The sequence below is a fragment of the Strigops habroptila genome, chromosome 8 (assembly GCF_004027225.2).
Source record: "Strigops habroptila isolate Jane chromosome 8, bStrHab1.2.pri, whole genome shotgun sequence".
Taxonomy (NCBI): Eukaryota; Metazoa; Chordata; class Aves; order Psittaciformes; family Psittacidae; genus Strigops; species Strigops habroptila.
The window spans coordinates 20,840,001-20,852,192 of NC_044284.2; the positions used below are offsets into that span (position 1 = coordinate 20,840,001).

The 12,192-nt window shown below is 39.1% G+C and overlaps 2 protein-coding genes across 7 annotated transcripts in view; one reads left to right on the forward strand and one right to left on the reverse strand.

Moving 5' to 3' along the window:
- Positions 1 to 2,213, reverse strand: part of ATR (ATR serine/threonine kinase) — a 42,853-nt gene extending 40,640 nt beyond the window's left edge. For all 3 annotated transcript variants that reach the window (XR_004389945.1, XR_003992498.1, XM_030493681.2), the window contains exons 1-2: positions 2,016 to 2,213; positions 1,026 to 1,117 (exon numbers count right to left, since the gene is read on the reverse strand). Coding sequence is in view for 1 of the 3 variants with exons in the window: in XM_030493681.2 (XP_030349541.1) it covers positions 1,026 to 1,117; positions 2,016 to 2,074 (151 nt within the window). In the remaining 2 variants the exon portion in view is untranslated. The remainder of the gene's footprint in view (positions 1 to 1,025; positions 1,118 to 2,015) is intronic.
- A 567-nt stretch (positions 2,214 to 2,780) lies between these two features.
- Positions 2,781 to 12,192, forward strand: part of PLS1 (plastin 1) — a 46,843-nt gene continuing 37,431 nt past the window's right edge. For 3 of the 4 annotated variants that reach the window (XR_003992499.1, XM_030493683.1, XM_030493686.1), the window contains exon 1: positions 2,781 to 2,860. The gene's annotated coding sequence lies outside the window, so the exon portion shown is untranslated. Of the gene's footprint in view, positions 2,861 to 2,938; positions 2,967 to 12,192 lie in introns of those variants that run through there. The other variant, XM_030493684.1, reaches the window with a different exon arrangement.

A 12,192-nucleotide genomic window follows, 5' to 3' on the forward strand; every position in this document is an offset into this window, starting at 1 on the left:
AAATAGTTATAATTTTACGTTTATTCAATTTTCCATAGGTTTATGATCTTGGTAGAAAAAACACCCTTAAATTGTTCCAAATCTCCAAGAAATATAAATTTTAAAATTGTAAGTTCAGCTTACTCAATCAGAAACTTTGGTAAAATACTAAGCATATCTAACGCTGCTGTATAGCTCCACTGAAGCACGTATGGATTTTTCCAAATTCCATATGGTTAGTTACCACAATAAGAAAACTATTTCAGATTCAGATAGGGATTAACCAGAAAAGTTACAAGGTAATGATAAAATACAACACTTACGCATTCAAAAGCGGTATTTAAAGCAGATTGCCTTTTTATTTTAATAGCCTTCCCTTTCAGTACCATAAGAGAATTAACAAACACTATCTATAGGGTAACATGTGTGTGATACTGAAATTGATCAATTCACTAGACAAAACATCTTACTGAGACACCTACATAAAATTATACCTGGGAAACAGTAAGTTACCCTTACTCTGATTCTCCCTTATGCAAATGTACAGATAACTACAAATGGTAATTTTGTAGTATATGTATTTCATAATTACTAAATTGTTGTTAAACTACTCTAATAATTGGAACCTGATCATGATTTAAGGAATACCAAAATAAGGCTTGGCTAGAACAGTAAAATTGAGAATAAAGCTGTTTATGTGAAAGTATTTCAATTCTCAAAGACCCTGTAAGTATTAAAACTTGCAAGCTGTATTACTCAATGAACAATCAGATTACTCCTGATTTTCAGTGTTGGGAGCATTTATATTCACACAACCCTGTGCTACATATCCCCACTCTTTTTTTTTCTTTATTTTCTTTGCCTTAAGTTACTTCACATCTTAATAGCAAATTCTTCATCATGGAAATTATTAAAAATAAGTCGTAAGTAGTATTGCATTCAACTACTAAATCTTTGTTGAAATGAAACTTGTAACTTTTTTTGGCAGGAATTACTTAAACTATAAAGCAGATGATTATATTAAAAGACAGTGATGTAATGCTTACCAACATCTACATCTGTAAGAATTCTGTCAATGAACTGGCAGAGTATTTGTCTTGGTTTCTGCACAACCGTATTGTATTCTTCTGGACTAGCACTAAAATTAAAAGCACATTATGTTGACATTATCCATTTAAGATTACTAAATAATTATTTGAAGTCTATCTCAACCACAAAATGTTAAACACTTTAATCAAGAAGTCTTCAAAAATAAATGCAAATTTGTTTTAGTAACCAGTGTATTGCCTCTTCCTCCTTCTCCTTATTCTTCAGAAGTACAAAGTTTTATGAAGTGATGAAGATAATTTAATTTTGTTACACAATTATGTTTGATATATATTAAATCCAGAGGGCAGACTGAGGGATTTATCCACATACTACTACCAAACAACAAATCAGCTTTGGTGCAGAAAGAAATAAAATTAAGAACGCATTTCACTTTCGGAATTAACTTTAATTAAAATTATTCAACTGCTTAGCTACCAATATCCCGGACAAAAGGTGTCAACAGCAACTGCTCATGCGACTAAGATAGCAGCTAGCTCGTCAGGTCAGATTTTCAACATACAATTGCATCTCCAAGTCAGCTAGCTGCCTACTACAAAGCAAAGCTGCCGTCTTGATGTTGCCACCAAAACTTTAGAGCCAAGCATTTGTCAAGGTCGTTTAATCCTCAGTGAAACCACACTGCAAACAAGAGAGGCTCCCAGCAGGCTGGGCGCCATGCAGGCCAACACGGCCCTCCCATCAGGATCTACCAGCACCATCCGTGAGGGAGGGAACCACCCGGGCAGGTGGCAGGAGGAGACGGCGACCAGAATGAGGGGGAGGCGCAGACCCAGCCCCGGGAGTCCTCGCACAGCCATGCGGAAGGAACCTACTCTTTCCCTCTCTCTGCGCCACGCACTGATGCCGAGGCCGGGGGCGCTTTCCCCAGCACAGCGCAACCCCGCCACGCCGTAAGCCCTGCGAGGCGGGAGCTGGGTCCGCCCTACCTGGCCAGCTCCCGCAGCGCCGGGATCATGGAGGCCATCTCCAGGCCCTGCTCGGCCATGGCTCCTGCTTTGAAACGGGCGGCGCGCCGCCGAGGCGGGAACTGCACGACGGCGTCCGGCGGGACCCAAACCTCATCCGATGTCGAGAGGGCGGTGCGCGGTCCCGCGGCGCGGCCCCGGTTTAACCGCTTCGTCACCAGCGAGAGGGCGGTCACGGTGGCTCCGTGCTCGGCTTCTAGCGGCCTCCCATGCAGCCCTCGCTGCCGCGGCAAGGGTCTCCTCCGCGGGGCGGTGCACAGACCGGTGTCAACCCAACAGCGGCCAAGCACACCCTGCCGAGCCGCGGCACCGAGGGGCTGCCGGGAGCGCCAGCCAGAGCACGGACTACGACTCCGGGGGACTCGCAGCACACAACCGAGGGGAGAACTGCCGCCGTGTTCAGGGCTGCTTAAAGCGAGGGTGGGGAGCGGCCCCGAGCTGAGGGGTGGCGAGAAGAAAACTTCGGTGCGGGATAAGAAAGCCCCGCCACAGGGCTCGCTGCAGCTCACTGCCCCCCCGGGCCGGCCATGACCGCACTCTCCTCAGGATGCCCCGGCTCCCTGCGGCCTCGCAGGCAGCACACAGCCCCGAGCTCAGCAGCATCCGGCTGCGCCTGCTGCTACACGCGTCCCACGGGCGGCACAAAACGACCCCAAGTGACCCGCCTGTGCCCGGCCCGCCCCTGCCACCACCCGCCCTGCCATTGGCCGCCGGCGCTGCCCGTCTGCTCGTCCCGCCCCGCCGGCGGCAGGTGGCGGCGGGTCCCGGCGGGTGGCGCGGCACTGAGGCAGGCGGCGGTCGGGCAGGTAGGGGCGGGCGGACGGAGTGAGTCATCGATCGTTTGGGGCGCTGGTGGCTGGTTCTCGGTGCTACCCCTTCATCGCGCACGGGGGAGCGGGGTGGAAGGAAGGGGTGAGCCCATTTCTTAGCTGGCGGGAGGGCGGGTGTGAGGTTCGGAGCCTACCGGCTCGGCGCTACTCCCTATAGGTAATGGTGAGGAGTGTACTTAAGCAATACTTAAAATGTTGCTGGGGTTTTTTTGGTTGATTTTTTTTTGTTTGTTTGTTTGTTTTTAAGTTTTAGCGGCGTATGTTGCTTTCTGTGTATGTTCCCTTGAGGGTGTGAGCGTCCTTAAGTGCATAAAGTACCGGAAATTTTTAGGAAAAGACTATTTCAACGTTATACTGTGCGTGGAGAGTTATGTGCTGCCTGGTGCTAGTGCGGAAGGTGTGTTTTAGCATCGGTCCTGGGATGTGCTGGTGAACATAAGCTGATGACCCGCGCGTGTGGCCCTACCTGTGTAGTAGGTCTGCAGGAGTTCAGAGTGTGAAAGGATGAAATAAGGGAGTTGTGTATAAATAGAAGTAGTAGGGAGAGTATATGAGCGGAAACTGGAATCGGAGCTTTGCTTTTCTAATTAGGATGTATAGCTCTTTCTGCACATGTTTATAAACTTTGTGTTAACATTGTTCTGAAGGCTGAAATAAAATCCTCTCGGAGGCTTTTAATTCTGTTGCCTGTTTCCACTATGCTGAGGCTGTATCTCTTGCATGTAAAACGCAGTGGGGGGTGCGTGCATTTCAGTTACTGATTCATTTCAGGTGGATGCTTTTGGGCAACCTGTTACTAATTTTTCGTTTATAGATTATTATTTTCGTCCTGCAAAATATGTATACCATTTCATTAAAAATTCTGCTGACCTTTCAAAGGTTGCTAATGTGGGAAGGACCTGGAATACTTTGAGAAACTTCATAAAACATAACTGAGTTTTATTTTAGTTTGTTTTTCAACACATATTGCAATACTTTCTATTAGCTGACTTTATAAATATTAGTCTTTCAAGTATTATTCCTAGAGAGAAAGCAGAAACCATGTAGCTTTGCATGTTTTGTTAAGTAGAACAGTAATAATCCAGGAAGACCAAATATGTCTGGGTTTTGTTATCAGTGTTATTTGGAACACAATTTTCTACACAATTTCAATTAAATCTATTTATTGTTGAAGACAGCATTCTGAGTGTAAATTTCCAAGCCTGAGACAACAATCACGCTAAGAAAGGTGTAAATTGCACAACTTGCTATTTTGATGTAGAGTTAAAATTTCTCTGTCATGCCTGATGAACTTAAGATAGTGAAATAGCTGTTGGGGATTTTAGAAGGTTTTGAGCAGGCTATATTATTCTTTAGCTTTCAGTCCTAAGAAATATGATAAATTTATTGACTCATACGGTGGTTTTTTTTTCTGTTGCTGTTAAACCACAAGTGGGGTGCACAAAGTGCTTTTGCCTGGAAGTCTCCCAAGTTACCAGTGAGATCATATGAATATAGGTATTGCAGAAGTGCTTCCATTCGTCATAGATAGAATGCTATATAAACTTGTGGTGCAGTTTCCCTAAGCATTTACCAAGCATGTAATTCGGGGGGGGGGGGCTGGCCTCTTTTTTTTTCTTTTTTTTTTTTACTTAAAAAAGGAAAAAAAAGTAGCAATTCACTGCAGATATCTCCTGCTTCTCAGTCTGCACTGGGAGTCAAGTTAGGAGACTTATTTCCCTTCCCAGTAGCAAAGCCCCATCTTCTGCCTTCTGACCGTACCATCAAGTCTTGGTCTTACAAAACTGCCCATAATAACAACTTCATTGTGCTGCAAGGATATAAGAAGTCTTGTAGATTCTCCCCATAAAAACATTTTTATCGGCGCTCTCAAAACCTCCCACTCCCCAAACCGTCCAAAGAAATGCCGACTGAAACACCTGAATTCGTGCCTTGCTTTTCTTGAATGCATGATAAGCAGCTCAATAAACTCTTAATTCATCTCCCCGTTTCTTCCTTATTGCATTATTTTATACTTTTATGTTTCCTGACCCTCAGGAGGAGGAGCATGTATATTATCCTGCTGGGGAGACTGACTCATTACTAGTGGAAATAGTATGCCTTGAGACCATTCTGTATATTCTTTTTCCAGTGCAGCATTCATATTGGTGAAATGAGTCTTAGGTGTGCAGAGCTTGCAGCTTGCAGAACTCAGGGAAATTTATGCAGATAGGTAGAGCGAAATATTAAATCCAGTATATGTGGCACTGCTAAGATTTCTGCCAAAGCTGACATTACACCTTTCACTGCTTTTTATTTTTCTCTTTTTATTTTTCCCTTCCTTTTCCCCACTTGGGCAGTCCTCTCCCTGTAGAGTTGCACGATTCTTCCACACCCAGGCCTGCATGATTCTTCCACGCCCAAGCCTCTATCTTTCTTTGCTTTCATTGCTGCTTTACCATACGCCTCTGCAGGTCAATATATTTATTTCAAGACACTGAGTGACTTTGCCTTGTACCAGCAGGTCCCAGGCACAAGAGTACACGGATTGCACTTTTATTCCCTCTCTTGTTGTTTATTTCTGAGGTAGAATTACTGTTCTTCTTGGGGCTTATCCACTCTCTGGATGTATGAGATGTCCCCCTCCATGTGGTTAGCATGACTGCAGTTAAATCTCAGCTGTCTCTTGCAGGTAGACACAAGTGATTATACTAAGTGCATTTCTTGATGCCTTCATGACCTGTGAAATATGAATGTTATAGAAGCTGATACGGTGGTCAGAGGAAATGCAGCCTAGATGGTACATGGAGGTCCTCTGAACTGTACAAATCAGTTTCATGTGATATCAAGGTGTGCTTATGGCTTATCATTTGCATGGTTGTTGTAATAACACCGAATAGTCTGTGTGATTACTTGAAGACTAATTTCCATATATAGTCATGAAAGTGATTGTTGGATAGTTGCCTGACCTTTGAACATGTGTGGTTCCTGTATGCCATAAAAATGTGTTTTCCAGTAAGCTCGTTGACTGTTGCTTAGTTAACTTGTTTGGGGGACAGATTAAAATTACAGTTCATCCCGGATATTGGTTTGATGATGGGAGGTAGGGAAAAGTGAAGAAATTGAAACAGTAAGTTGTGGTAAGGGCAACAGGCAAGCCAGAAACCTAACAGCAGATGATGTATGTCCATCTAGTAAGCAACAACTAACAGGTAAAGGAGAGGGAAAAAGTGAGGGAAGAAAATATATAACAATACAGTCTACTTTTCTCATGTCTTATTTCTGTATGTAATCTAGAAGTCCTGCAAGCATTTATCCATGTTTTTTATATGCATAAACTTGCTTATATAATTAAGACTATTGATGATGTGAAATTAAACAGTTGGGTAATTTGGAGAGACACCTTGTTAAAATATACATTCTTTTGGAACCTGCTGTGACTATTTTTTTCTCATCTACAACTACTACTATTAAAAATAGTTGCCTGTATGTATTTTTTTTCTTGTTACTTGTTTCTTGCTTTCCAGTATTTCTAGATTTCTATTGTTCTTGAGGCTAGTAGCTGTGGAAGTAACTCGCAGAAATGTATTTACTACCAGGATCAGTGTTACAATATCAGGACTTCTTGAGTTGATAACTTTTCAATGAGAGTTAAGATGCCTGGAATCCAGTTCCCTAAGGCAAAATTTTCAGAATCTTAAATGCTGATTTTTAAAAATGAAATAATAATAAAAAAGCAGCACTAAAGAATGTAGCCGTCATAATGATTTCATGGGAGAAATTTTTTCATTGTTTAATTGGTCCTGGAAATTACTTTTCTTTTTTTTTTTTTTCTTTTTTCTTTTTTCTTTCTTTTTTTTAAAACTTTTTAGCAACAGTGATGCTTAAAAATCCCTTATAGCAGAACCATATGCTAGTCATGCTAGGAGAAAATTGTGTAGTGTTTTAATTTGAAATGTTATTTAAACTACAGTTGAAAATTCTGGCTGTTGAAATAAGGTCTTTCTTTTTGAAATTAAATATTTTTTCAATGAAAATCTAAATAACTAGCCACAATTTTCATAGTGGGGAATTGTTTTCTGAGAGAAATTTAATGTTAGGAGAAAAAAATTTCCACCTGTTTCTGTGTTCCATACTGTTTAAGGCTAGAATAAAGTTAATGCAAGGGAATATTTATAAAAATTTTCTAAATGTTAACTTTCCCCATTGACTGGTTTATTATAGAAACCAATGCAATGAGTAAGGAGAAAGGGGATTCATGGGTTTTGTCCTTTTACCCCCCCTCCTTTTTTTTCTTTTTTTTTTTTTAAGTCAAATAATTTAAACCTATATATGTTCAAACAGTATTCATTACACTTTGGAGGAGCATGTGTTCCTTGGTGAATATTTTCCCAGTACTTGAAGCTTTCACAATTCTGTGAGGATTGTGTCAATGGAATAGACATCATCCTAACAGAATGTAATATGAAAATACCTAAACTAAAAAGATTGTACCCCCACACTTAATGCTTCCCATAAAGTGTGTGTGTAATGGTTAGTTGCCACAAAACCTCCCAAAATCTCTGGGTCTACATAAATGGTTTAAACAGGAGTACCAGCAAGTAAAATGATCTGATCCTAGCAAACAGGATTATTACTGGAGAAGGCTGCACTGTACTGTGCCAAACAATAAGGAAACAAATTTTAAATGTAGTGCTGGGAAAAGATACCTAGTTAAGCAACTGCAAATGCTTTTCAGTCTAAAGCTAGAGTTTAACATTTGTGTTAAATGATGTCTCACTGGCTCATTTCAGCTCACTTGACATTCACTAAACTTAACAGATGACTAGTAGTCATGTTGTGATATGCAAAGGGATATTAACAGTGAAAACTCTCATCAGTCAGATCAATGCGGGTCCGGAGTTCCAGGGCACTGGTAGAGCCAGTTCTGCATTACAGTCATATAATTCCACTTTAGTAAGAGGTTTTTAAGCATCACATTCGCTACACCTTTAAAAAGGGGCAGCAAAATGAAACACTAAGGGTGACTTCTCTGTTCTGCAGTGTATTATGTGAGAAAATTGTTAATTACATTATTTCAGCTAGTCATATGCAGGGAAGTACTAAATATCAGTCATGGCTTAATTATATACATAGTTATTTGATTTGTTACTTCTGAATTTAACTTGATGAATTTCTAGATTTTTATGTGGAGGTGTGTACTTAGTTGCTGCTATTACACACTGGCCTCCAAGGAGAATAAAGGTAGTACGTCACAATAGCTCATCAGTGAGACTGGTATTGCTAAGCCTCTGAAATAAATTATGCATAAAGCAGTTGTGTGCTTCTACATGCGTGCTTTTGGTGGGAAAAGAATTATCAACCCACTTTCAGAGCTCTCTTGCAGATGGCTCCTTAACAATAATAGCAAAAAGAATGCTGGGTCTAGTATTACCCACTTTAATTCACTTAGTGTATTCATCCTTTCATCTTGTTAGTAGTCATTGGTAAAATGGACTGATTAAAAACATTGACATGTAGAAAAGCTGAAATATTAGGCTGTATATTATCAGTGAGATTCCATTTACTTGAAAGCTAATTTGAAGGATTTGTCTTGGTGTGAGCTTCAGGAGCTAGCTGTTTCTTCTCAAGCCAGATGTTCCCTGATAAGTTTTCCTTTTCCAAAATTTTTATAGTTTGGAATGTTTTTGTCTTGCTGACTTCTCAAGCTCTTCTTCCTGCTCCACATCTTCCTTTCTCCCCTAGTTTATCCCCTTATGACAAAAGGAACCTAGGTTCTGTTCTTTCATATCCTAAAGGTAGATCAGTATAAAGTAGTTTGAAATTCTCCTTTTCCATTGAGCTGAGTATTTTATTTATGCTGCGTTTCTAGTCTTCTAAGTTCGATGTATAGAATCAAGGTATATTTAATTGAAACTAGTGTGAACTTCACCAATGATATAGCTGGCATCAGGACTTGACTCTGATTCTATCTCCCCCCCACACACACCCTCCCTCAAGTAATATGATGTATTTGGTGAGGAAACAATTCATTACTGAATATAAAGTTTATTTAGCTTTATTTGTTATCACCTATATCAGTCAATTGTATGGGGCAGAATATTTTTCACATCCAAAATTAGTGAAATGTTATAGCACATAAATTTAAATCTTCTTGATAATTCCATTGATTTAAAAGAGTTACCATGTGCTTAGAGTTGTATCCACAAATAACTACTTCTCTAGTTCAAGCCTATTGGACAAATTCTTCTAAAAGCTGTTCTCTTGTTCATCTTCATCATTGATGTCTATATACCTTTGATCTTACCAAAGGGATTTCATGATTCTGCTATTACTATGTGTCTCCAGATATGTATTGCTAAACATAGACAGAAAATATCTGTCCTCGATAGGATACAGTGTTGGAAACTCTGTAATGTTTTGAGTAAAATAAAATACAGTTCTATCAGCATTAACTAAAATTGTGTATGTGGGTACACCATTGCAAAGTGGAAGTTTCTGTTGTGTGTATTGGAATTACTCCAACTGGTTTTTTTTAGTTATTCTAATGAAGTTAAGCCTGGCAAAATTTCAGTTGCCTGTTGCAGTTTGGTAATGCTGTATGTGTCAGGGTGATTGAGCTTTTGCGTAAAGATGGTGTTAAAAAGGAATGCAATCTTTTTTCTTTTTTTTTTTTTAATAGAGTTAAAAAAATTTAAAACCTAAAATGTACGCTGCCCAGAATTTCCAAAATCCTTGAGATTATCCATTCTGCCTCAAACTCAACCTCCTGATTGGCTGCTTCATTATGGGCAAGGTGGTTTGGCCACATTCTACTAAAGCTGCTCCCCAGAGAGGCCTGATAGCAACATGAGACAAGTCAGTTGTCATGCCAGAGCAAATCCCTACTTTTGGCACTACATGTTAGTTTGCTTTTCGTAAGGTGGCTTGCATTCTAAAATGGCAGCCTCCTGTTGTGGTGAAACACAGCTACTGGGTTGGCTATGCTGGGCATTTTAATAAAGTTTTGTCTGATAGACTGACTGCCTTGGGAAAAGTAGACATCTGTAGTAAATAGAAGCACATATTTCTGTTGCATTCCAAAATTTATGCGTGTTTGCCCTCCTAAAATATTTTTTGTGGTTGTCAATCTATGGAACAAACTCTTCTGCCATATAGTTTATTTTCTAAGCCACCATTCTGCTTTTTACTAAGATAGTTAAGATCAAGGCATTTAAACTCAATGGGATTAATCCATACCAGTCCTTCTCAACCAAATAAGCATATGCTGGATGAGTAATCGGGTGCTACTGTAGTCTCTGTGCTACCTAAGAAGTGCTTCATTAAGACATCACTTCAGTTGTATTGCTTTCAGCTAGAATCGCAACCAGGGCAAGATAGACCAGTAACAGTGGGAAAGCTTGTCTCATATTTGAATCAAAGTATGGAAGGTAAGCATAATGTTGGCTTGCTAGTTGATAGTAATAGCACAATAAATATTTCTGTGCTATTTTTAGATATTTTAAAATGGGGATTTAAATATAGAGTACTGTTTAATGCTCAAGAGCATTAATTTTTGAGAGTTGGAAATATGAGTTATTTTTGATGAATTGTCACTGTGTAAAGTGACAGTAAAAAACGTGCTGTTGTGAAGGTTAGTGGGAGAAGGATGAGCCCTTAGGTGCAGACTCATACCTAACAACTAAATAAGGAAACATTTTGGATTTTACAATATTAGGTGAAATAAAACATATATCTTGTAAGATCTTCTCCAGAGACATGTTTTGCCCTTGTAAAAGAACCAATTTGTCAACAAGCTGATTTATCTGATATTTGGTCACAGTTGACGACTTTATCATCAGAGGAAGTTTTTAGCTACGTGTTTCATTTGCTTAACATATGGAAATCTGCTCTCAAACTCCTAACAAGTGTTATGACTTAAAAACACTGTAAGAAATAGTAACAATTTACTTTAAAAATGTCACAGTTTGGAAAGACTTCAGACTGTTATCTGGCAATTTTGGAAGACCGTAGCATTTACTGCAGCCTATAAGAGCAAAAAATTGTCACACTATGCGGGACATTTTAAAATGGCTAACACAAAACAAATGAAAATACATATTAAATTTAAGAATACTCAGAATTCATGTTTAACTAGGCAAAAAGACTCCTTACAATGGTAATCTACATAATGAGCTAACAGGATTTTCTGTGTACTAAGTATTGTGCCCTATAGTTACCAGACCGTAGATAAGTGGAAAGCATATCTTTTCCATTTTATAGGACTTTAGGTTATTAATTTTAAAGCAACAAGTATTTTTTTAAACTATAATTTTTAGGTTTTAAGGCTTTTTACTAGCCTAGCACTATTTTGTAAGTTGAATGCTTTTACGATATTGAAAAAAGGAAACAAAATATCTAGTTCATAAAATCATGCACATCTTTATATATTGTTTTGCAGCAGAATAATAATTTATTAATTTAGTAGAAGCACCTGGCTATATATTACATTTAGATTATTTTTTAAAAGCTAATTTTTTTTTGCATAGTTGCAATTTATGATTTAAATGCTAAGGGATGTCTGCTCATGTTGCCAGCTCAAACTACTTAAAAAAGGGGGGGGGGGGGGGGGGACGACGGACCAAACCCCACAAAAAAACCAAAACCCAAACCAGAGAATTTGTTTAAACCCAAGATTTTTATAAAGTTCTGGGATTTTTCTTTTATTTGTTTGTTTGGGATTTTTTGTGGGGGTTTTTTGTGGGTTTTTTTTGTTGTTGTTGTGGTTTTGGTTTTTTGTTTTTTTTAATTTTGATTTCTTATGTTTGTAAGAAAGATGGTGAAGTTTTCACTTAAGAATATGAACTTGTTTTCTGATGCTTCAGTGAAAACTATCTCCTAAATGTATGAATCCTAAGGCTTGACTTTTGAATAACTTAGTTACAAAAGATTTGCACAGTTCTTTTGGGGTTGTTTTTGTGGTTTTTTTTTTTTTTCTTTGAACTCTTAAATATGATTAAAAATGACAGTTGGCAACAACTGCTGTAGATGTTTTCTTCTGGCCTGATTATTCAGAACTACAGTACCAGCAAATGAACTTCATGTGTGCCCCAGATAGTCTTCTAGTTTAGAAGCCACAAACAATACTCTATTTAGTTTTAGTTGCTCAGATTTACTAATGTGTTTCTTTTATTCTCAACACTTTACCAAATATAGCTCTTTAAGGCTATGAACTGGCAAATAGATAACATTTATGCATTTGTGGACTCAGCAGAGACTGGATGGCTTTGAAATGCTGCCAGTTGCTTTTGCCGTGAGTTGTAAAAGACCCTCCTTTTTCCTCTAGTTTG